Below are 26,619 nucleotides of genomic sequence, written 5' to 3'. Positions count from 1 at the left end.
TCTGTTTTTTTGTTTGTTTTTTTTTATTACAGACTCCTCTCCAGGATGGTCCTACAGCAGAGCATGACTTGCATTACACCCCATTCCAGCAATCAGATCAGTGCATGCAGATCCCCGCTCACGCAGTGTCCCGCTCACTCCAGTCTCAGGCCAAGGATCCAGCTGCGGGACTGGGACCTCAACTGTGAGCTCCAACATCCATGCACCAAGCTGGGACTCAGTGTTTACAAGGCAAGGCAGTTGAGACCTCCCTTTCCTCTTTGGGTTTGGTTGGTTTTATATGTTCAGTAATCCCTCATTCTTTTTTTTTTTCCTTACCTCATCTTTTATATTAAATCGTGACGGTTCTTGTCTGCTTCGGTTTGACCTCCTAACCCCATAAACATCAGGATATTCTTCCCACATCTGCAAAATAAACAGACCATCAGAAGGCCTGCTTCACCCCAATAATTTTTGACATTTTAGAGAAGTTTGATGGTGGCTTAAAAAAAAAATCAAAAAAAACCATTATGGAATTAGCAACCAGTAGATGGACAGTTTAAAAAACTGGCTGAAAAATACTATTATTATTTTGGGATATCTGGCACCTCTCTAAAGCAGCATGTGTTCATCTCAGTGTTATCTTTACAGTGGTCCATCTTTTCACTGAGGCACAAATCACTCTCCAGCTTGCTCAGGCTGAAGGGACAGTGTTGAGGTAATCAGCCCTCTGCAGCACTGGTGCCAAAGGAATGGAGGCAACACCTTGGACGTGGAATGAACAGACCTATCAACTCAACAGGGCAATTCTCTCTCATCTCTGTGTCACTAAAAGCTTCAAGAACAATTCCTTTCCTGGTGGAATGCCCCACCAGCTGCCTGGAGACATTGCCAGCTGCAGCTTCAAAGGTGAATTCTGTGGCCCAGTCTGGATGACAAATGGAGAAAGATACCCTGTCCTTTGGCAAGGCAAGGCAGTGGCTGCTGATCCCTCTCCTGAATGCATTGATGGGAATGTGGTTTGGCAGTGCAGGACACATGGATGTGCAGAGGTGACTGCTGGAAATGGCTGTGCTCTTTGCAGTAAAACAAGGCCCTCACCAGTTCAATACACTGTGTATAAGAGCATGCAATTGTTCTTGTGGATGGGCAGGAGAAGGGGACACAAAAGTGGATGCCCTGAGGGCGGATGAATGCAGAGCTGTGTTGGTGACACAAGACACAAGATTTACAGGGCTGACACAAACCACCACCATGCGCCCCAAATTCCTACACCAGCAACTCCCCTCTCCCTCATCAGAGCTCTTAGTTCTCTACACCTATTCAGTTCCTCCTGAATCTCTCTTCCTCCAATCCTCAAATATCTCTGCAAGCCATTGGCAGGAAAAGGGAATCAAAATACGCCGCCAGATGCAGCAGTGATTGGGATTGAGAGCGTGATGGATACAAGGCTGCAGCCCAGCAATTCTTCTGCCTCTGCTAAAGGAGTGATGGGATAAGGGACAGACAGTGACAGTGTGTATCTACTGAGCATGCAAGTAGTGAGGTACACTCTCATGAAAGAGTAAACCCTCAAATTTAATGCTCCCCAAACCATTTGAAGAACTTGTCTTTTCATCTGTTAAATGGCATGGGGTTTTGAATGTGGGAGCAACTTCCATGACAAATCTTAATAGCACCTAAAACAGATTAACCTCGCCTTCATGGGTGTATCTAAACAAATACCAAATAAACAATAATATAATAATTAATTGCACTGGTTATTCAAGGGGAAGAGGTATCAACATGCCTAGGTTACACCTAGCTAAGGAAGACAACCATTAACAGAGAAATTAAGGAAGGGAGAGGCTTTCTTATTAGAGGGTGTCCTGACCTTTTCGTGTTTCATCCATGCTAATTATCACCCTGTGTATGGATGCGCTTCCTCACAGGATGATGTTAAGATTTATTGTTAGGGACACGCTCTTAGAATCCTTCAAAGGGAGAGAAGACTTCCTTTGGTGCCCACTTATCAACAATAAACCCCAAATTTTAATATGGTGTTACCACAACTGTCTCATAAACTCATCCTCCCTTCCAGTCTGAACACTGTAGGATTTAGCCATGACCGGAGCCAGTGGCCTGGAGCTTTGTGGGAGGGAGAAGCTGTTAACAAAATTCTTCACTTCTCCCTGACAGGTCTGTGCGGAGCACAGGCTGGAAGCACTGTCCTTCCTCCTTATCCTTTACACACATAGCACCTTTCTCCATAAAACTCTCTCGGGAGTAAGCTGTGCCCAGTGCAACCCATGGCTAAGAACAACAGGACGGTTACACACCACAAACAAACAAACAAGCTGACCTAACCAGAATTTTCTCCTTCCAAGTGAACTCAGTTCACTGAGTTCCTGTCTCCAAATGGGTATTTGGGTTCCTCTTTCTCACCTCACACTGCCCTGTGTTACTCAGGTGCCTCCATCCCTCAAGTAAAGCAGGTACCTGAGGTGCAGCTTCTGCCCTGGAGGGAGCAGAGGGATACCATATGCAGCAACATCCACAATCCCCTTTCCTGCTGGACAGCAAGTGGAAGGAAAACCTGGCTATCTGAGGGGTATTGCTAGGGATGAGCTGGGAAGCTGCAGGGGAAAAAAAAAAAACACAACCAAGAAGCACTGTTCTGAAGTTTATAAATAATGGAAGTTAAATATCATTTTCATTCACCCTTTTTTTTTTTTTTTTTTTTTCTGTGCTTTTTTGAGGAAGAGTGATGTAAAAAAAACCAAAGTGGTTCAAACTTCAAGCCCTAGACAAACTTTCTTCCTGATTATTTCTCACGTGGGGAGGCTTTACTACTTTTGAGGGATAGACAGGAGAGAGGAGTGCAAAGAACGAGGGAGGGGATGAAATGACAGGATCACGTACTGATGACAGGCAGCTGCCCCTCATTCACACCAGTCAGCCCCGACACCATCTACTTTGTGCCCAGGGGCTGTTCCACAAACTCCTGCTCTCATGGGTGACACCAGCAGGGCTCCAGCACACAGACCAGCCTCTGGGGACACTGGAGGTCAGAGGCTGTTTGATCCATGTGCCAAGTGGCCAGGAAGGTGGGCACAGCTTCACTGAGCTCCTGCTGTCTGACTTTCCGTGGTGAGTACAGGAGTAACGTGTCTGTGCAGAGCAGCAGGGGTAATACCTTTTTAACATCTGCTATCCTTTCCTTCTTAGAGGCAGGCTTTTCTTTGGTTTCAGGAGGGGTCTGCTGGGATTTGGAACCCGTTGATTCACTTTCGGACTCAGACTGACTCTCAGAGGACTCGGAGCTGCTGTTTGACTCGCTGCCCTGCTCACTTTCAGACTGGCTTGCAGAGTCAGAGCCAGAGGCTTCTTCGGATGCCGAGTGACTAATGGTAGAGAAAGAAGAGGTTACATTTTAACTGCACTGACACAGCTGTGAAAAACGAAGAAAGCAAACCTGAGACATCTGAGCCACAACAACAGGCTTGGAAAAGCCTGAATGCAAGTGTGGACCCTGCAGGCCCAAACACCCACAGTGGCATTCTGCAGCAGAGGCGATTCCTTCCCGGCACTGGCAACGAACACGGGTGAGAGCGCAGCCCCAAAAATCCCTGCCCAGGATCTCATCCAGAACAAAAGCAGTGGTGGTAGGTGAAGAGAAGCACGAGCAGTACCAGCAGCGCTGGGAGGATCTGGCTGTCTTGGAGCGAGGAAGAGTAAGGCACAGTGGGAGCTGCAGCATCCAGAGATCATCCTGCTATATTAAAGATAAGCAGTTGCTCCAGCACGGCTCTCCACTGCATCCTAGTGCAGCCAGCGGTTCAAATTAAGTCAAATAACCACTTTCTGGAAGAGGCCAGTATCAAACACTATACCCATAACACCATGAATGATGTTAAATATAATATTTTTTGCAAAAATAATGAATTCAGCTACAGGGCAGAAGGAAAAAAGCTTACATGGGCTTGTGGCTGGGGCAGCTGCTCTTTAAAGGATTACACCGGTGCTGTGCAGACTGCATTTCTCTAGCTAATAATGGAAGAGCAGAACACTAAAGAAGGTGCTGTTCCCGCTATTCTTTTTTTTAGCATCTTTATATAAAAATGAGTTAACACACAGAGTATCCCCTTAAATAAAGGCTTCTCAATAAAACAGTAAAGAGGGCAAACTATTTTAGGTGGCCAGAATATTCAAATACCTTTGCCCAATCACTCCCAAGATCTGTATTTTTTTTTAAGATCCAAAAATGCAAACTGAAATCTCAGTACACCTTATCACACATGCACTGGCAAGGCAGCATTCAAACCGCACTGCCACAAACAAAAACAAAATGATGTTACAAATTTTTGGAACAAGGAGCACCCCTTTCCCAGTCATCTTTCCACTGGCAGCCGTGTGCGTTTGTGATATTTAAGGATTCACTTAGGTAGAACACTATGAAAGAAGAGCCAAGAAAACTTCACAGAGGGAATAAACAGATTTTTATTTTTTTCTTCCTACTTTTGTACAAAAGTAACAAGGTACATCAAAGGCTTTGCTTAGATTTCAGGAGTAAAGGAAGGAATAATACAAAGGAAAAAAAAAAACCCAACAAAAAACACAAACCGCAACAACAACCACCACAAAAAAAAAAAAAAAAAAAAAAAAAAAAAAAAAAAAAGGCACGTGTACATGTACATCTCCATCCGCCTGCACAGCGAGGACCATCTGGGGACGCCGGGTGGAGCCGCGGCCCGGCCCGCTCCGGCCGAAGCCCAGGACCCGCGGATGTGGGCCCGGGAGCGGGCAGGGGGCAGCACCCGCGCGCCCTCAGCCGCCGCCGCCGCCATTTCGCTCCCGCCCGCCCGCCCGCCGCCATCTTGCGGCCGCGGGGCTGTGCCCGATCCCTGGGATGGAGCCCTGGGATGGAGCCCTGGGACGGAGCGCTGGCACTGCCCCGGGGAAGGGGAGCCGCGGGGAGCGCGGCCCTCCGAGCCTGAGGGGACACAAACGGAGCCCCTTCCGCAAAGAGCGGGGACAGTCATCACCCGTGGCTGTCGTTTCACTGTCCCAGCCTGGGTTTGAGGGAACGGGGTTATCACACTGCGTCCTGCAAGCAGGGCTGGAAATTCACGGCCATTCCGGGCTGCCCAGTCCCTCCTGCCGTCCTTGTCCGTGGATGGAGGTTTTCCACGAAAACCAAAGGTGCAGCCCCATGCAGAGTGTCCCACTACACCCCTTGCTCTACGGGCTCTACAAGAGTCACCCCCTTGTCCACCACAGCCCTCCACTGTCACAGCCATGGCCTGTGGTGGTGCCATGGCCATCACCTGTGGGGCCACACCAATAATCCATGGTGGTGCCCCCCACATGACCTGTGATGGTGCCACAGCCTTAACCCACGGTGGTGCCACACTGCTCCCGGGAATGGCACTCCAGCAGCTCTGGGGTCAGATGTGTCCATGGGCAGGGCTTGGCAGGACACCATCCCGCTGGGCCGACACAAAGGAACGGGATCTGGAGGCATCCAAAGCTCTGCTGTCACAACAGTAAGTGGTAACATCAGGCTTTCCTAGAGGCATGTTGGTCCCATGTCCCACAGGGACGCATGGAAGAGGAAGACAGTTTTTTCCTTCAATCAGATTTCTGAGCAATAGCTGGAAAGGAATTTTAACAGCCCAGACAAGACAGAGGTGAGACAGGTCTGACAGTATTTGTTTAGAGGCAGAACAGTAATTAGTGTCCTCCTCCCCTTCTGGAGCTCTTTGTTCCTCAAAGCCCTAAGCTTTATTTCAAGGACACAGGAACACAGGCTCTCTGCATATCAATAGCCATAATTCATGTGCTTTATCCACAACATTGTCTGAACACTGTAATTCTTTTTTCCAGGCTTTGAGCTGTGTCATCTGAAAAGAGGGAGACTCTCTGGTGACTTACACATCTGTATGTGCAGGTATTTGCCTGCACACCTGCTTCCCCTACTAAGGAAAGAAACACAGATGAGAAGCGGTTATGTCCTTCTGAAGGCTGTTGCAAATAATTCTTTTAATGAACAACCTGTTATCAAGGCATAATATGTGTTTGTCTTCTTCTCTATCTTGATCAGATAAAAAAAAATAACTGAAAGGCCTATTTTCATTAAATAATCCTTTCTAACTGTCACGGGGACAATCAGGAAGCATTTCTACCTGCCAGCAGAATACAGTATTAGCAACATTAGATGTCAAGTAAGGCCTAACACTGTATATATCTGGAAATCTAAGCCCTCTTTTCAGAAGTTATTTGTGGAATTTGCCTTGGTTTAATGCCCCTCAGTTAGCATCCAAACAAGACCTGATTTCAGTTAAACTGTAAGTAAGGGATAAGATATAATCAATTGTCACAAAAATCACAATTCACCCAGACCACCCTCCTCCAAAAACACCCATGAACATCAAAAGAAAGCAACAGATGGACCACTGGTAACTACCGTGAAGTGAGAAACACCTAAAAAAAAAGTTGAGAGCTGCAAAAAATCAGCCAAATACATTCCTTTGGTTTCTAAGAAACACTTCAGGTTGTTAGGCTGTTTTAATTAAGAGCCGGCTCCTGACTTGAGGGGGAGCAAAACTAAATCATTCCTTACCAAGAAGGACATGTTCCTTCCAAGAAATAAGTAGCTGAAAGGCAGCGATAAGACCCTTTACAGTGATGCATCTGAGCTTAAAAGGCAATTACCATGTGCCTGAAGCCTCCAGACCTTGCATTTAATATTTCACATATGACTTCATTTTATAGGGGATCGTCTTTGCAAACAGCATATCATTTTCTAAGCTCTCAGTAAGAACAAACAGTAGATATGCTTCCAGAAGGTGTGAGACAGCTGAAAGAATGACCCCAATATGCATTTGTGAAACCAAGAACTGACCGGGGAAGGCTCTAACTGGGACCATTCTGCCCCAGTGTTTAAAATGTGGCTTTTGAGGGACAGAAGTTGAATTCAGACAGGGGAATAAAGGAGGATTAATAACCCAAGACCCTCCCACAAGTAAAGCTCCTCCCAGCTTTAAGAACTGTTCTGAATGTTTTGAATCTAAACAATTTTGTATCCAGCAACATTCCACTGGGCTTCGCAAGCTCCGCAAGGATCCGGCACCAGCAAAGCCACCCTGTGAAGGCTGGAGAAGGACCTTGGCAGATTATCATCCCATGGCTGGGGAACATCAGGGGCTAGATGACAGCAGGAACCGTTATGTTTAACTCCGGTGCATTGCTGGCCACAGCATCACAAGTTCTGTGGGTAACTGACACCCAGGTGCACATCCAGGGCTCACTGACACCAAAATGCCCCTGGCAGGTGGCTGGGACACAGCCTCTCCCCACCCTGCATGTTCCCAGCACTGGCTGCACCCGCCGGGCTTCCTGATAACGCACCTGGATGGCCCAGAGAAACCGCAGGTCACCGCCAGCTAAAGCCCAGCCTGGACCAAGCCTTTACAGGAACCAGGAACAATGGAAATGAACTGCACCTGGCAGTGCAGGAGAGATGCAGAGTGGACAATGCAACAACAGCTTGGACTCAATGATCTCAGGGGTCTTTTCCAATCTAATAGATCGCGGGAATGGGGTGAGCAGCCCAGGGCTGGAGGCAGCTGCTGGATCAGCCCAACTCCACGCCCTGTCCCCACAGCCCCACTGGCCTCAGCAGGACCATGGCAGGGTCCAGACCAGGGGTGTCCGGCAGAGCCAGCTCTACGTGAGAGGAGCTCCTGGGCCCCCACAGCTCTTCAGCTCAGGCTGCAAGCTGCTCCAAGCCACTCCCATCCACCAGCAGAACCAGCCTGAGATTTATTCCAAAGCACAGAGCAGCAAAGCCAGTGCAATCCACCAGCTTAAAACTATTGAAATGCATCTGTCTTCCTAAAGTGACCTACACAAACTTTGGGACACATAAGCACGGTGACAAACCACAGAAAGGGCAAACACACCAAGCAAGATGAGGGCCGTGCTGCTGTTAAACTTCTCCTTTGAATACCTGATCTATAAATGTGATGTTCCCTATTATGAAGAGAAACTATTTACAAGAACACATAGTGACAGGACACAGGGGAATAGCTTCAAACTGAAAGGAAGTAGGTTTAGATTAAGTATTAGGAAAAAAATTCCTTACTGTGAGCTTGTTGAGGCACTGGAGCAGGCTGTGAATGCCCCATTCCCTGGAAGCATTTGAGGCAGGTTGGATGGAGCTCTGAGCAACCTGGTCTAGGGGAAGTCATCCCTGCCTATGGGACCTTGAGGTCCCATCCACCCAAAGCATTCTATGTTTCTATACAAACATAGATGAAATGTCTAAATATATTGCAAATGCAAACAAGCACTGTCCATGTTGATATGTGCACTCAGGTCACGGGGTTGCTGTAAAAAGGCACTAAACTAAATTTAACCTTCAGGCTAAACAAGCCAGGGAGAGGAACACAAGATAAGTTCTAGCTGCAGATCATTGGATAAAAAGAAGATAACATGGGTACCACAGAGGCCTGAGAGAATACCACAGTAACCATAGACAAGGCCATACAGACAGCACATGGAGCGTGCAGGAGAGGCAAGCAAAGGACAGACTGTGACACTGAAGATAAATAAATTCATTCCTAGCTTTTTCAGTTCCCTTGATTTTTTTCTGAAAGAATACTAAAAAGTGATTGGTGCTTGCCTGTCCCCCAAGCACCAATTTTCTGAGTGAGAAGCCTTGAGAAGGGTCATTCAGTGAAAGAGCTTTTCCCAGTTTATTTCTTGCAGGGAGAAGTAGAAATGGGGGGAAGGGAAGGAAGAAAAATACTCCTGCTCCTCTACTCTCCATTCCTATGCATGGTACTTTTACACATTGATCTGTCTCCAAGCAGGAACCTAAACTAAAATATCCTAAACACAACCAGGCTCCTCATACTGTTTAAGTGTGAGTCTCAAACAACTAGGAATACTCAAGATATGATTTTTCCAAATACGGGCCAGCTTTAAAGGGGCACACCAAACTCCCATGGTGACAGGGCTGCCCCTTCCAGATTATGACCATGTTCTCCAAAGAAGCATAAAAATATTTCCCTAACCTCACTTTATGATCAGTAACTTTCTTTCTTTCTTTCTTTCTCTTAAACAGGCATGTGAGAAGTTCTCATGGAGAACCCACACTTCTCCCACCTGTGCCTGCAAACCTGGCTTGCAGGGTTGGGTCTTAATTACATTTACACAGCTGGGCCATGATGCTGCTGTACCAGCTGAGGGATTGTGCACCCAAGAAGTATCTATCCAAAATACTCACCCAAACTAGGCTGTGAGGCTTTCCAGCCTAATCTGGCTACTGCTACTTACCCCAGCACAGGACTCCCACATGGCAAAGGCAGAGCTAAATACATCCATTACTGCTCTGCTGCAGCTCAGCCAAGCACACTGGGCTATCCTGAATGATACACTTTCCAAAAGCTGGTGGGTTTTTTTCCCTCCACTACAAAGACACTATCTCCTGCTTGCATAAGCAAGCAAAACGAGCAGTTCATTCATGACGGGGAGAGCTCTCACTCTGATCTTAAAAAAAAACCAAAACAAAACAAAACAAAAAAAACCAGCAGGACAAAAGGAGTCAAATCCTGTCTCCTTGATTAAGGAGTGCCATTGATAATCTCCGAGGCAGCATTCCTTCCCTTTCCCTGCAGAGAAAGGGAAGAACAATTGCAGTTCTCACAGTTTGAAAGGACCCATCTCTCCCTCCCCGGGAGGCAGCGAAGCATTTCCGGGCTCCACATTCCCCATAAGAGGACCCTGGCTGGCTCTTGGGAGCTCCCAGCTCCTCCTCACCCCTAGCCAAGAAGAGCAGGAGCCCGGGGGTGCACACCTTCCTCAGACAGCGGGCAGGGCTGTCCCTGTGGCTCTGCTGTGCCATGTCCCACTGGGGACAGCCAGGCTGAAGCTCGGTGGCAGCACACAGGTCCCACTGGCAAAGGACATGTGGATGCACGAGGAGGGCTGGAGCACATACAATTAGTACAGAAAAAGTGGGTGCTTTTTCTCCTTTAACATTTGTAAACTTCCTTTAAAACCTCTCAGATTAAAGATATGCAGTGTATATGGAAATTTAGGACTCAAACCCCATTAACAGGAACATGATGGTGCAGAAATTCCTTTATGGTTCCAGGCAACCCTGCAGTTCAGAAAAAGGGAGCCTGATATGGCCTGAGGGGGTTATTCCAAGTGAGTCTTAAAAGCTGTTTTTAAGAGATTTAAAGCTCATCACTAAGCCTAAATTTTACAGACAGCACATGGTATTCGAATCTCAGCTGGTGGCAACTCTGTAGTGAAGCACAGAGATTCCTCCGCACGAGAGAGATGCAAACAACTCCTATAATTAACGTATTAGTAATTCTATTAAGTCATCTGTACCTAACAATAACACTTGCAAGAAACATAAATAGTTGCAACACAGCTTTTTTCCTAAGAAGTTGGGTGTTCTGGAGTCAGTGGATTCTTGACATTGCAACACCCTTGTTCATAGCTGGGGTAAAGGTTGGTGAGCAATGAAGTGTTAAGCATCCCATCCTATCCCGTCTGTGGAGCTTGGCAGACACACTGTACTGAGTCCTGCCAAGATCAAACGCCATGCCAGCAAAATACCAGAAAGGAATCTGAGATCACTGTTAAAAACTTTTTCATTTTTAACCCTTATTAGTCAGGGTCAAAAAAGCACATGTAGTACAGAGTAGGTTATCTCAGCCCACAGGTAAATTCAAAGGAAGGTGGAGACTGAAAATTGTAATTTAGTAGCAGTGCTACACAAGCTGTAATGTAAAATGAGCTGCTGCACATTTGGAAAGACTCAGCAATATTTGGCTCATTACATTCAAAAGATACACCCTGCTCTAAGAAAATGAGGCATTAACAGTATGAAAGACTTATAAAAGCTTCACTGCAAGTCACTAGGGGTAAACTTTTCCTCTTGGCTTTTTTTCTTTCACTTCAAGGTTCCTCTATGGGATGTGAAGGTGGGCTTTACATACACACCAGCACCTACTGAAAGAGCATCTTCACATGGCATTTCAGCACACATCTTTTATTAAAGCACATCAGAAACACTGGTGTAAGACACCATGTCAGTAGAACAGCACGTCCTTTGCTAGAAGGCTGCTTCTATCTAATAATGGTAATCCAGGCCACCCCCTCCCGCAGTGTTGTGCTGTTTGTATTTATTTTCCTTGAAGGAGAGGAGAGATAAAGCAGAACAGCTTTCTCCAGCCATTACCATCTCCTTCCTGAGCTGGAATTCAGCTAGGAGCAAGGAGATTTAGAAGTCTTCCATCTCCAGAATTTAGCAGCCTAATTTAACATTGCAATTCCTGCTGGGACTGTTGTGTGCAACATGAAACAAGTTACGGTGGATACACACACCTCCAGGTTACCTATCAGGAGATGCAATTACAGCATAAGATGCCAAACCTACCCAAGGGTAGGTTTACTTGAGCTGTCTTGAGTCCAAAAGCAACCAGTCCAGGGCATTGGAAGCTTCAGTTCAGTTCAGTTCAGCTAGACTCCTGCTTGCTATCTCAGGTACTTCATCTCACAGCCAGTCTGCATCTGCCACTGGTACCCTCACCTGCTCCTCAAAACCAGCTGATAAACCTGTATTAAGAGATATCCCAGTATAAAAATTCCTCAGAGACAAGTCTGGCAGCTCAGTAACCTGCTAATGCTATGAGCAACTTGCTGAGGGGTGAAACACGAAAACAAAGACAGGAATTGGTATATCCCCATACTGAGTTGGAGGGATTAAAATGAAACATCGGTGCCTTCCTGGTCCTCCTTCCAAGCCCCGTCAAAGTTACCAGTAGAACTGTTTGAACTCAGAAGTGTGGTTATGGCAGCCCCAGCGCTGCTCCCGAGGCACAGCCGGGATCTGTGTTCTTAGAAATGCCACCACAGCTCAGCTCCAGCGCTGGAGGAAGTGGGGGAAGGTGCAGATAAGGGTAACTGTTGCCCTCAGAGTGCAGCAGGTGAAACATCAACCTGACAGAAAGAGGAAAAGGCTCCAATCCGCGATCTGAGCCGCTGAGGGCACTCACAGAGTTGGGAACATGTCTGCACACACGTGCACTCAGCCATGGCAACACCCCTGCCCCAGCACAGGCTGTGCCACAGAAACTGGGTTACAGAATTACCCACGTGAGATCTTAATTCCCCTTTTCCAATTTTTATTCAGCAAAAGTCATACATTTTAGAGAATCTATAAAATTTGATTAATTAGCTTAAAATGTTTAACTAAAAAAAGAACAATCCAGAAGACAATGAAGTACAGCTAAATGTAGCTTCTTGCAGTTGGTGAGTCCTTTTTATAGCACTGTATATACTGTATCCATCTCTGGCAGCAATCACAAAACAGGGAACAGAGGAGTTGAAAGCCTCGGGATTGTGCATGCGTAATTAGATCAGACACTTCCTTCACGAGGGTAATGTGAAACAGAAGTAACAAAGCAAAACAAGAACAATCTCCTTTGTGCTGCACACAGATTACATCACGACTCATCTGAATTCCTTCCACATTATTCCTTTTGTGTCCCGAACTGATCAAGCATTTTTCCTTTGCAAAAAAGGCTCCGGACAGTTTCACAAAGGGTTAAAGCTTAGAAAGGGAGAGAGGACAAAACTCGTTGTTGAAGAATGCAGCGGTGCAAACGAAACTGAAAGCCTCGGCACACGCACATGGCCACAAAGCTAAAGAAATAAAACCTCATCACCTGGATAAAAACTTGAAACGCACAGTTTGAGGCCTTTTAACAAATGTGTCCAATGTTTCTACTCAGGTGAAAGAAAAGCAGTTTCAAAACGCACACTGAAAGCGAGCAGCAAATTTTGGCGATATAAGGATACTGAAAGCTGTACATCTCCTTAAAAAAAAAAAAAAAGAGCGAGAGACAGATGTTCCGGGAATACTATGGCATTCTACAATTCCTTTTGAAGTTTAAAAAAAAAAAAAAAAATCCGCAGCAAAAAATAGCCCCTCTTCTTTTCAAGCGACTTCTCAAAATAGCTTGCGCTATTAAAATGCAAACCCCTTCAAACGAAAGCGGTGCGAGCCCACGCCCGGCAGAGGAGCGGAAGCGGGGGGAGGCCGCGGCCGCCGCCCGCTCCCGGCGCGCTGATGGCGCTGCCGCTCCCGGGGGCCCGCGCGGCGCGCGCAGCCAATGGCGGCGCGGCCGGCGCAGGGCGGCCTTTGAACCCCGCGGCCGCTTCCCGCGGCGCCCGAGCGGTGCGGCACAAAGAACAGCCATTTTGTGACGGCGCCGGCCGCCGCGGCCCGCCCGAGCCCGCACCGCCGCTGCCCCGGCGACAACGGGCTGCCCCCCGCTCCCAGCGCCGCACACCGAGCGCGGTTTGCGCAGCTTAACGCGGTCGTTCCCCTCCTCTCCCCCCTCCGCCAAACGCCGGTTCGCGTGTACCGACATCTCCATAAAATGGCTGCCACGTCAAGCGAGGGTGTTGTGCTGCGCAAAGCCCTGCGCTGGGAGGTGGCTGCTGAGCAAAAACACGCCATTTCAGACCTCGGAGCTCCAGCTCTGCACAGAAAACGGCCTGGGAGCTAACCCACCACAACCTATTTTTTCCCCAAAAAACCGGTATTTTAATGCTAGAGTAGCCCAGAGCTGGATACAGACACAAGGGCTTGTCCAGCCTTGCAGTGTCTGCGGCTCAAATCGTTCCCACGCTGGGTATTTCAGAGGTGGGAGAGCAACTGTAACAGACAGAGGCCAAGGGAAAGGAAAACTACATATCCCATGCCTGTTACTTGCTATCCCAGCAAAACTCCCTCCTGGGCTTCAGGGGGGCCTCAGCTTGCCCCAGGCCTCTGCACTTCCCATGAGGGCCGACCATGCCACACCACCTGCCTTTCAGATACGCAGCACAGAAGATGCTAAAATATACAACGTGTTGTGTTCAATTACTTATGCGAATCCCAGGCACACAGGTGGGAATGCAGCAGACCCACAGCAACTTTTACCCTGTCGGGCAAAGCTGCATGAAATCACTCAGCTCCAAGTTTAATTTACTGTCAAAGCACAAAGAACAGGTATTGCTGGGCACCTGGAAAGGAAGGAGTACAACCCTCAGCTTACACACGGTAAACAGTTAACACCACCTCTCTCCCCAAGAATAATCATCTGCTTTGGGACAGTGCTCAGGCATTTTTGTTTATTCCGCCCAGGCCGTTGTATTTCCTTAGAACTGGAAAGGTGGGAGTCAGTTCCTCAGGGCACTATAGTAGTGTGCAAGAACTGTATTTTCTTCCAGTCCAACACCCTTCTCCAGCCCAGGTGAATGGCACAGGCCACATCCACCTCCTCCACCACCCAGGGCTCCCACCAGCACTGTGAAACTTCCACATTCAGGCACTTCCACAGATGCCAAGCTGGTCTCAGCAGCATGTGAAGTGCAGACACCGGTGCATTTCTGGGTTACAATACAGCAAAGGGGTGGCTTTACTTCCTAGAAATCATTTCCCCCACTTCAGGTCAACCTCAGGAAGTAAAGCCCATTTTATGACATTGAGCTGACTCACAGCTCACAAAAAAGCTCAACAGGGTTCACTTGCAAATATCCTGTGCTCGACTGTTCCCACACTTCAGGTAGGTTGGTGTCACACACAGCAGGTTTATTTTGAGGGGGGAAAAAAAAAAAAAGTGAAGGGGGAGAAGGGTAACCTCACACAACAGGTGTTAAATGTAAATGGATCAATTATGAAAAATAACCTTTCAATGAAAACCCCAAAAGCACACCAGACACTATGCAAATCTCATACCCCTAAGGACAAAACCCCCTGTGGGACTCCTACTACATGGCTCAGATTTTAGCTCCTATTCCTTTCCAACACTGATAAAATACTTTCAATTTCCTCAACAAATTATGTCTATTGCTGCTCTTGTTGATAATCTCCACTTCAAAAAAGCATAAAAATTTATATAAATTGAAAAAAAATTATAGTGTGACTTTTAATATAATATTTTGTGTGCAGCATTCACAGTAAAGAAAGCACAGTATGAAAATCTGATGTGTTTTTAAACTGCATTATTAGAAAAGCTCTGTTTAAGTGCTTAACAATGCCTGAGGCTAATGTAGTTACTAATAATTTCAAATTAAACAATCTTACCCATAATTACTTTAGAATTTAAAATTTGACTGCATATTTAATAAACCCAGAACAACATTCAAGTTTATACTAGAAGGTTACAGTAATCCGATAATATATATATATTCCCACACTATTTCAAGTTTGTGTGCTTAAGGAATGTTAAATACTGGACATCAAGAATACTATTCAAACACCTGAACATCACATAGAGCACATGTGATACAACAGACAGTTCAGAGTTCTTTTTTATTAATGTTGGTTAAAAATGCAGGAAGACAACACCAGAGAAAAAGAAACAGACAAAGATTCAACTGAAATAAACAAAATGCAAAACTCAGTAATATTTACAAACTAAAAACCAAAAATGCATATAGTTTAATTTCCAATTTTTGGAAGAGCCGACCTTTTAAATACAAAATGAGCGATTTAGTAATTGTACTTCTGCATCCCCAGCAAACAAACATTTTTAGTATTTCATACTTTTCCCACATCAAGGTTAAGTTTCTAAAAATCTGTAAAGAATCTCATTACTTGACAAAAGTAAATAAAAATACTCTGAGCAAAAATACATTAAACAAAACAAGCATATCATTTGGTGCCTCTTGTTAACATAGTCCCAGTGTATATTTTTTGATACAAAATGCCATCACTAGCAGGACACAGTCTGGTTAAATTGTATAAAAATATTCTAAAATACCTCCACAGAATCTAAGTTCCACAAGCTCAAATAAAATTTGAAGTAAGAGGTATCCGACAAACAGGCACTTTCCAGTTTATATTTTAAAATAAGGTTTTTTTCATTCATGTAACTTTTTCTTGTGCCTATTTACTATAATTTACTACTACACCAGGCTTCTGTATGGCCCTCAGTTGAAGTTTAGACTTCTGAGATTCTTCAAAGAAAAATCTGCCTTGTATGTAAAATGGTGCAATGCAGCAATGGCTAAACCGACAAGGTCATTTTTCACAGCACAAAAAACCTGAAAACTGAAATTCAAAAGCTGGAAAAACATCATACAGGGGCAAGGGCTGCCCTGAATAAAGGTACAGTACCTTTTGCCTAGGACATGGGCCCCTAAGTCACAACACAAGTTTCAGAAATTGCTACCAAAAAAAAATTAGGGTGTGGCATGCTAACAATCTCAAGGTCATTCCTTAAAAAGGAAGCAAAATCAGTAAAATGTTTTCTATTAAGCACTGACAGTAACCCAAGGCTGTCAAAGTAAACAGGGTATTCACAGGTTTTACAAAAAAAAAAAAAAAAGAAAGTTGATAGGTCATACCTCGATGCATTGCTGTGGACTGAACCCTCCTCTCCTTGGCTTTTGTCCTTATTTCTCATCATCTTTTTATTCTTAAATATTAAAAGGGGGTCAGGGGTGTCTGTTTGCTTTGAAGTCCTGTGCCCAGGTATTTACTGTCAAAAGTTGAAAGAAAGGTAAGGTCCCAGTTCGTTTCACTGGCTTTCATTATCAGGAACAAAGTCCTGACGCTGCAATGATATTGTTATAACAATACACAGCACGGATCAACACGGCAAACCGGAGATTTAAAACAAATAATCATTTTTACAAGAAAAATCCGAGAATAAACACAGGAGAGGAGCATCCTGCAAACTTTCCCAAAGTAACACTGGATGCAAATAATCTCTGTATCTTATTGCGTCATCCCAATACAGCACAAATCGGTCGAAAATCAAAGTACTCAAAACGGCAGAAATCTAAAAATTATTATTATTAATTGCTCACCTACCTGATCCATGCACCGCCGCCAGGACCAAGTCGATATTAGTTTCGGGTAGTGGAAAAACATTAGATCCAAAATATTTAGAATTATACCGATAAAATACAAATTTCAGAAAATGAAAAAAAAATATATATTCTAATCCCAAAAATATGCTGCCGATAAAGCAAAAGAAGCGGTAATTAGTACAAAAATGTCCGGGGGAAAAAGCTCATTAGGAGAGCGCACAAAAATGGAGGTACGCCATGGCTTCTAAGCTGGAAAAACAACGACCTGGGCTCTCTCCACGGCTTCTTCTTTCCAGCAAGGCACGAAAAGGGAGCCCTCAAAAGCTGCTTTTCTGCCCGAAAAAGGTCTGCTCGGCCCCCGATTAGTGCCTAGGAGAGGCAAGGGGCTGTGGGGGCCCCCTGAGGCTGCCTGAAAGTTAGGGAAAGTTGCGTAAAGTGTTGGGGAAGGCACGGAGCTGAGCGCGCTCTCTCTAAGGCACAGCCGCCATCTAGAGCTCCTTCCCAGCTCTGAGCTCTGCCTTTGATTGACACTCTCTACATTTACCCCACAACTCAGGTGATGTACCATAGACCCACCCCTTCATTTCTACCAAAAAAAGAGAGAGCCTCAACCTAAAGGGTGCCTGCTACCCCACAGCCCTGGCTCCTTCCAACTACCCCAGCTCAAGGGGCACCTTAACCCCATGTGGCTCAGGCACCCTTTGGAAGCCAGAAAGAAATGGAATTTGTGCCTTTTGTTTTAAAGATTTGCTAAATATTTCAGTGCCTGGGCTAAAATTACTTCCTCCCTGGACAGGAAGTGGTGCTGCTACAAGCCATTTTGAAGGCATGGAAGTGGATCTCACAGCCATGCAGGCAGCAGCAGCCCACCCTGGGGGTCACCCCACCCAAGGGGCAGCTTCCCCCCAGTTCAGTGGCAGAATCCCCAGACAACAGCTCTCCCCTTTGCCCCCCAGTGCTGGCACTGGCACGGGGGAACAGGAGCATCACCCGCTCCCAAGCCAACCCCGCAGAGCTGAGATTGCCCTCCAGCTCCACAGCGCCTCCCTAGTGGTTTCTCCAACAGCTCCAATCCAACAGCCGCAACATTTCCACCAACTACAGCCAAGGCAGCCAAGGCACTTTGGTCAAGCCAGTCCAACACCGTCAAGTGCTTATTTCTAATGCACTTTCTTAACCCATTCATGGTCATTAACAGATTTCAACACAAAAAAATAATTTTAAAGCTGCACAATTGCAAATCAATCATTGGACATCTCCAACACAATATCCTGGAATTGAGAGGATGTATCACCAAGGGAATGGAGGTGATCCAGGTGATCCCCTGACCGCTTGAATCTGACTACCAGTTGTCTTCCATGACCAAAACCAACCCCTTAAAGCACAAGGACATCCTGCATATTCATAAGCGCCACAAGACAGAGCCATCAGCCACTAGGGGGGACACTGGAAGACAAAGGGGCAATGGGCTCGTTTGGGGCTCTACGGGAACATCCATGATGCAGCATCCCAACATCCCCAAACCATTGGCTTTGACCAAAAGAACCAACACCATCCCCTTTAGTTCCTCCACAGACCTGCCATTTATCTCCTACGACCACCTATCCTCTTTCCACAAGGGGTTTCATTAGGAACCCTCCAATGTCACAAGCCATTTTAAAATGTTCCACTTTACCAATTATTTACAGAAGACTCCTTGCACCTCAATTGCAAGAACTAAAAAAAACACAAAACAAGACCATTCCAAGCATTTTTTTGGAAACACTAAGGAAATTCACTCATTTGAATGAGAAACCCTTCAGGCTGGTCCCAGTATCCAACTCCACCATAAAAACACATGGCAAAGCCAAACTAGGGCAAGGGCGTACCACCAAAATGGCTGGATGGAACAGGTATGAGCAACTCATCGTGGCAAAAACGAGTATTTCCAAATAGGTCTGAGCAAGGCAAATGATTAAACACAGACAATGGGCAAGATTTTGTTGGGGTTTTCAAGGATAATTTCAAGGTTATCTCAGCACCAGGTTTACCATCACAGCCCTCCAACACCAAACAAAGACAACTTTGAGTTTCAGGTGAAGCACGTAGAAATTACTACAGTTCAATTATTAGATCCACTAGAAACCTGTAAGGAAATAATGACTTCGAATATTAGAACCATTTTAAAATTCATTTGCAAAGGTTAATATGTCATCTGTAGCAGTATTAAAAATAACTCAGGTTTTTTCACCAAACACATGGCACAGTATCGTGACACTAAGGCTACATGCAAGAGCAGTGAAGCAGATTGGACACTTGCACAGAACAATCTTAAGACCAAAGAGACTGTTCAGGAAGTCTGTAGTCCAGGAAATCAGTTGAAAAGTTTCTGTACCCACACACAACCCAAGAACATACCTAAAAAAGTTACACAAAACATTCAGGTACTCCTTTATTGTCATATTTTCTCAGCCTTCAATTGGTATCAATTCCATCTTAAAATAACTTCACGAAGTTCAGCAGCAGTGCCCTGACAATAGGCCAAGAACTGAAAACCCCTATTAAGCACCTGAATGAACAAGCCAGCAAATAAAAATTCACTGGAAGTCATGGCAAAGTGAACGTAATTTGCAAATGAAAACCACATTTAGAATCAAGTATAGCACAAATTTTTACCTTGCCTTCAGTACTTAGCTAAAGTATTTCTCAGTTTAATAGCAACCAAAAATATAACCCACTTCAGCATCAACACAATAAAAAATATTCAGCCAGAAAGGACAAACACGAAGTGTGAAATAAACCAAAACCATTTATTTAAAGTCACTTATAAATTACATTTTTTCTAAAGGGGTAGCAACAGATCTTTTACCAAATTAATTTACTTGTCATGCAAAACCCAACCCAAAAAGAAAATTTAGCCACCCAGTCCTCAAACAGATCCATCACTGGACAGTCTCTGATTAATTCAAATGCAAAGTCCATTTTGATAGGATGATCACAACCCAGATCTTCTCTGGTTTAACAACATGAGAGTCCACGTTTTAACATCCTTTTCTTGGACAGACATCCCAGCACTCATGCATTAGTCCATTTCCTCAACCTCTCAATCCCCAGTGGAACTGCCATCTTGGTGTCTCATTCGTAGACTCCTTTTGACACTCTTCATCTGAATGGATTCTTTATGAAAAATTAGAAGAAAAATGCTGTTGGAATACACATCATTGCTTTTAAACTAAGACATTCAACTACTGTACCTTGAAGATAACTTGAACATGATGCTTCATTCCTTGCTACACAATCCATAGTATCTACTTTCATCAGAAGCAATGTCAAATAATCAATTCAAGAATCAAAAATAGAAAATTTAATCAAAACTATAAAAAAAGGGAGAAATTATTAGAAGTCCAAGAATCCTTTCAGGATCCATGAATTCCATTTGAAATTTCTTCAGTGTTAAACCACTAGAGAAATCTGTGGTGGGAAATCTAAGAAATTTGCCCTTGCAACCATTTTTATTGGCCCATCCCATGAAGTTGACATTGCTTAGTAGAACACCAAGGTTCTTGTAACAAGCCAAAATTTCTAAGTGCTGTTCAAGCTCCTTTCTTTGAAGACACAGGTCCATCAAAACCAATGAAAACTGGTTTCTTATAAACAGATGGTGACTGGACACAAGACATTCCACCATCCTAACCCAGTTTTCCAGCTCATGAAAGATGTACAATGCAATAGCAAACACACAAGCAAATGGAATGACTGGTTCAGTTACTGGTGGGAAAGGACACATGAGAAATCAGATGAAAATGGTCACAAGTCACACTAGCTGCCTTTAGCAAGGCTCCTAAGCCATATTCCAGCTGTACTCATCACGGAACAGCAATCAAGCCCACAGGTGAGTGACAAACCAAACAGAGCAAACAACATCCACATGGATAAATATAAACCCAACATTCCCATCTTCCTATTGTCTTCCAAGAAATATAAGCTCAATTTACTTCAAGTAAAACCTCACTCCTCCTCACATGCAAATCTTAGGTACAGGAAGCTACTAAGTGTTAAGAACATAATTTTGAAACCAATGCTGACTGTAGGGCTGACATGCAAAAAGGGTTTGAAAAGGTCTTCATGATTTTGCGTATCTGCACTCCAACAATTTTTTTTTTTTCTTTTTTTAATATGTATAGGTTTAATCTCATTTTACTCTGAAAGCCCAACTTCACCACCACTCTGCTCCCTGATAATCCTGGGCAGATTCTGACAAGGGATGCCAAAATTACCCACAGCCCAGCAAAAATCAGTGGGGCCATCTAGTGGTCTCTGCCTCGGCATCCCAGCTTCCCCAGTCTCATCTCAAAATAACCAGTTACAGCAAAGAGCACTGGAAGCAGTGCAACAAGCCCAGTCTTTCTCAAGTACCCATGTGTCTTGTTTTATGCCATTCTATAGGATTCCTTGTTTAAAATACAATGGGAAAGTATTACACATAGAAGTGGAATATGGGATCTGGTAATTACACTTTGCATTGTAAAACACACATAGCTGCAGGAGTATTCAACCCCAGGACATTCATGTTTTCAGAAACAGAACTTTCAAGTTTAAAGAAATGCTCTGTTTCAAACATTCAACTCATCCTCAGTTAAGACAATGTATTAAATATTCTGAAAGATGTTTTTTCCCCTCACACTAAGCTGGTTTTGAGGTTGCTTTGTGTTTAGGTTTCTTTTTTTTTTTTTCCCCAGCTCTTACTAAACTAATTTTAAATCTATTTAGGCATTAGAAGATGAATTAAAATTTTGAATATTTTTTTCATGGTAATGCCTGGACCAAAGTATCAAAACATGAAAAAACCCACCACAAAGGTGTCCATTATTGTCACAATCAAACACTCAAAAGTATTAACATGCGTACAGTGGACACCCCATAAATAAGACCATTAAAATAACTTTAATTTTTAATAAGCTTAACATATAGAAATCCAATTACTGACATCAACTTTCCCCACCTCTAATAAAGGTAACTTAGTTACTTATTAGTTACCCTGAAAAGATCTTTCCAGTTGGGTCAGCCCTCTGCCTCACAGGACCTGCCAAAAAAGCAGTTTCAGGGCTACTTCCTTGCTTGGGTCACCTACATTGGGTTGGACCAAGAACTTTGCAAGTAACTCCATGATGTTCATCTTAAGCTCTTCTCTAAATCTTGTCAAATAATTAGCAGTAAACAGAACTGATGAGGTATTATAATTAAGAACACATTCTTGTTCTCCAAGTTATTATACATGAAAAAGGTGCCACAGGAATGGCCAAAATATTCATAGCAGCGTCTACACTTGTGAAATTTACATTTGCTTTAAAAGATTTCACAGCATTTGTTTACTTATGAATTAAGGCACATTTTACTAAGAAATTTCAATAATGTTACAAAAATAGACTCCTCCATGAAGACTTAGGCAGTGATCCTACATTTGAGGTAGATACTGAAAAACCTATTTTTTTTCCTAGATGACATGAGTCTACCATTTCTTCTGTAAAATTAATTAGGCATCCACCCATTTTTCAAGCTTCTGTTATCTACTAGATACTGGTTTGGTTTCCAAGCACTGTACTTTGGTCAGATAAATCAGAGACCTGGGTCCTATAATACTGACAAAGTTTCCTTCCAATCACTGGTAACATGTTGATACCCCATGCCATCCATTCCCTACCTGCCTAAAGGTTCAAGGCAACAATTACAAAACATCCGAGTTTACAAAGTTTTTCTCTTCAGTTGTTGCAATTATTTGTTGCTGTATTAAAAGATAACAGCAGTAAGAGACATCCCTCATGGCCAAACCCACGGCTCCAGCCATTTCACGTCCACTGTAACCCTGCATTCTTTAAAGTGTGAGACTGAAGCCCAACACGTACAACACCCATGCATAAGACACCAATACATTTACAAACTATTCCAGAATGAAATCTGAGGCTTAAATTTTTAAATGAGGTGACTTACTTGGGAAAAGGAATTCACTCCAACAGAGGGAGCTGAATGGACAGAATGAGGTTCTGAGCAAACCAAACCTCAAGTTTTACACTTCAAAGTTCATTAAAGCAAGGTTTTATTCTCAGCGACATCTCTGGTAACTTTTACATCAGAGGAAAGAAATGTCCCTCAGTGGCAGCTAAGTCCATGATGTTATTCTGTACCATCTTTAGCAGGAACTATGTGCTCTGGACAGCCCTAAATCTGCTTTTACCACCATCAGACGTTCCTTAAGCAGAGAAGTAAAAGCACAACTCATGTAGGTTTGGGTATTTTTAGGTAAGAAGGGCTGCTTGTCGGATTTCAAGGTTAATTCCAGATAAGATGTGGCTTTATTTACAAATGCATGCTTTTGTGGGTATTATTTTTAAACAGTAAATTTTATTGCATTAAGCAAAGTATGCCAACTTTAATAAAGCTCCTGGTGTTTTTGAGTATCTTCTCTCTTTTAAAAGAGAGAGTTAAAAATAAAAATCAGCGCTTCAACTAAACACCATGTTAACCAGAGAATCTTTCAAGATTCACTCATTTGAATGCTTTCACAACTGCTTTTTGAAGCAACTTCTTTTGAAGACAACTATTTCAATTAAGTAATTTAAGGGTTTCACATTCACCTCTTCCTTTAGGTAAAGACTGTAAACCAGAGAAGGATGGAAGAATTTCTGTGTGTAACTGAAAAGCCAAAGCTCTACTCATAAAGAGGCAGATCTGACATTAGGTAATTTACAACCCAATCAAAAAACAAAAATGCACACAGAAAGATGTAGGAATCACATGAAGATTAATACTGAAATGGCACGTAAGTCACATGTTTATAGATATTTTAGCAGGTGACTGGGGCTAGGAAGGCATCAATGGATAGCATAGGAAGAGTTTTGAGGAATAGCAGAAGAAATACACCAAGAAATATGCTGTTCGACATACCTGCAGTGGGAAAATTAAGAATTCTGAAAGAACAAAGTAATAAAACTTACAGAACACAGTAGTAGAAGAGATTAAATACTTATTAAAACTGAGTTTGTGCACACACTTTAAAAACTTAACTTCTCAGAGTCCATTAAGTCTTTCATAATATTTTTCTACTTCTTTTCCTCCAGGACTGGAAATTCAAGTGACAAAATTGGTCCAAAATAAAACGGACTCAGAAGCAGTAGGAGGCCAGATTAACACATCCTGGCAAGGTTTGCACCTTACCCCCACATATTCCTTTTCAGAAGTGCTCAACATTAGTCTCCGCATCATGGAGTGGAAAAGAAGCACAAGACTCTGGAGTACAAAACCAGCTTCTCTCCCAGCACCTGAGGCAGTGCAGAAGGCAGTGGCTGTGGGATGGCTCTGCTAACAAACACAGTCACGGGATAGCTAATATTCACTGTCATCTAGCCACTAAAATGAGTGGATTTGCATTTTGGAACAACGTTTTCCCAACCTATCTGAAGCCTAAGCTTTGCTCAAACATGTCAGATTTAAAGAATTTGTCTCTTAAGAAAACGCATATACTCCAAAGCACAGTGCTACAGGAATAGAGCTTCCCACAAAAAAGTTAATCCGTGTACACAAAAATGCAATGGATGCCCTAATTAAATATACAGAATCAAGGAGCCTGAATTTTAAGCAGAGAGGAAGACAAAAGGACTTATGTCTTTCCACAGGCAACTCTCAGGAAAAGTCACAAAATGTGCCAGAGACAACAAAAGGTCAAGACCAAATTCCTTTTAGCTAAGGAAATGGGAAAGAATTCCATCCCTATATTCATCCAGTATAAAACTGAATTAATTTACCTACTCAAGCCTGCCAATTTTATGTTTTGACTATATGAGGAAAGATTTCAAGTCTATCAGCTAGCAGTTTAATTTTAAAAAAGATACTGGAAACTGTACTGGCATTTATCATTTTGTGTAGAGCTAGAGCTTTATGAATGAAGACCAGAAACATAACAATTGTAGAACTGTAACTGCCTGCTGAAAGGCTCCCAATGATCCTGAGAAGCATAAGGACAATACAAGTTGCTTATACGCCAAGTTCTTCCTGCTATATTTCCCATACCATTCGTTATCCAAATTGTGCGTAGTACCTCTCTAGAGACAGACATCTACATACCAAAACCCTTCTGAACAAGCAAAACTATGATATCAAAGTTCTCAGTGAAATCTGGAGTCAAATCATGGAAGCTGCCAGAACTACCATCAATCTGAAAGCTGTTCTGCAGCCAGACAGGGAGAGAGCACCATCCAAGTATTGCTCACTTCCCCAGAGCCCAGCAGGAATGATCCTGGGGTCCCTTTAACTAAGCTCTTCTGAAACACACATGGCCACACACTGAGGAACTTCAGAGTGTATTCAGCCAAAGCCTTCAGCTACTTTAAACATTATAGCCATGTGTGCTCGCTGGGGTTTTTTAAAGCTAAAAAGTAAATGTTATTAGGAATAACAACTTACCAGTGCTTCAACCAAGGGCAGCTATTTTGCTTACAGTGAGTAAATCAATTCCTCAACAAATCTGTAGGGAAAATGGGATATTAAAACACTTGAAGTAAAATAAATTTAAAAACAAGTCTAGACCTTAAGGTCTGCAAGACCACGCATTAGCTTTTATTACAAAAATACTCAAACAAAAAAATAAAACAAAACACCCAAGCATTCCCAGCTCATACCATGTGCTACGCAAGTTATTTTTATTTTAAAAAATTAAAGTATCACTAAGGAACCTGTTATTAAAAAACTTGAAAACAACCCAAGAAATTCAGACGCAGTCCACAAATTCATTGAGAAAAAAACAACAAAAATATATTCTTTAAAGTTTTTGAAAAAGGTCAATCGGGCATCAAGTGGAAGCATGCTTATGCAAACTGACTTGCCCTTCACAAGAGAAAATAAAAAGCTCTTTTTATTGAGAGGAGGTATCAGCTGGATGCAGGGCAATTATGTAAAACATTTATGTGGAACAAATTATCTACTCTATCTCAAATTTAGTCATGTATGGGCAAGGTCCAAATGTGGAAATCTGACTTTGGAAATGCTGTATCAACAAATTCTTATTCACAGTTTCCTTAAGCAAAGGTAGCAAGATTACAGACCTAAAACTCTAAAAACAAGTCATGAACCCCCTTTAAATTTCAACTACATGAAATAAGGCATTCAAGTTTATCCTCCTGACACATACAAGCAAAACCACTCTTACTCTAATCTCTCAGAATCTACTTATATTGAAATACAGCCTCAAACACATAAAAATTAATGAACCTATCCAGTGATAGAGTGATGTGCAATCTGCTAAATCCTTCTCTTCCATTTGACAGCTAAGGGATTTGGGATGGGATGAACAGGATTGTAATTTCCTTGCTGATGTAATTTACTTGAAACTCTTATTATGGAAAAAGCCTTTTAAAGGGGAAATGCCAAAAATATAGCAGTAGACTGGCAGAATCATGTAGAATATCCTAATGCATGTGAAATTTAGAGGTTTAAAACTGTATTAGTGATACTTTAAAATGTATTTGAATGTGCACAAGCAGCTGCAATTAAATGGAAGAACAGAACTTCCATGAAGTGCCCATTCACCAGTTCAGAAGAAACACAACATGGCTGCTGGAACTCTGATCAGCCATGAGGCATCCACGGCTTCAAAAAATGAACCAGGGAAACAAGAGTTACTTAGGCCCTTTGAATCATTTCACTCAAAAAAGGACACATACAAACTACAATCTAATATATGAAGACAGGTAAAGTTAATGACTGAAGACTCAGTTTACAGCTCTCAGCCATTTTTAA

At 43.4% G+C, this 26,619-nt stretch overlaps 1 protein-coding gene across 10 annotated transcripts in view; it reads right to left on the bottom strand.

The window, feature by feature from the left end:
• Positions 1-26,619, bottom strand: part of CHD2 (chromodomain helicase DNA binding protein 2) — an 86,675-nt gene that overhangs the window by 36,581 nt on the left and 23,475 nt on the right. For 8 of the 10 annotated variants that reach the window (XM_040077071.2, XM_040077074.2, XM_040077069.2 and 5 more), the window contains exons 4-8: positions 25,288-25,348; positions 16,853-20,007; positions 16,384-16,517; positions 3,155-3,362; positions 319-405 (exon numbers count right to left, since the gene is read on the bottom strand). In XM_040077071.2, the coding sequence (XP_039933005.1) occupies positions 319-405; positions 3,155-3,362; positions 16,384-16,445 (357 nt within the window). In that variant the 5' untranslated portion in view covers positions 16,446-16,517; positions 16,853-20,007; positions 25,288-25,348. Of the gene's footprint in view, positions 1-318; positions 406-3,154; positions 3,363-16,383; positions 16,518-16,852; positions 20,008-25,287; positions 25,349-26,619 lie in introns of those variants that run through there. The other 2 variants (XM_058422346.1, XM_040077078.2) reach the window with 2 other exon arrangements.

The sequence above is a fragment of the Hirundo rustica genome, chromosome 13, assembly GCF_015227805.2.
Source record: "Hirundo rustica isolate bHirRus1 chromosome 13, bHirRus1.pri.v3, whole genome shotgun sequence".
Taxonomy (NCBI): Eukaryota; Metazoa; Chordata; class Aves; order Passeriformes; family Hirundinidae; genus Hirundo; species Hirundo rustica.
Note: the sequence above shows the minus strand (reverse complement) of the source record. Positions and strands in the feature narration are given on the sequence as shown.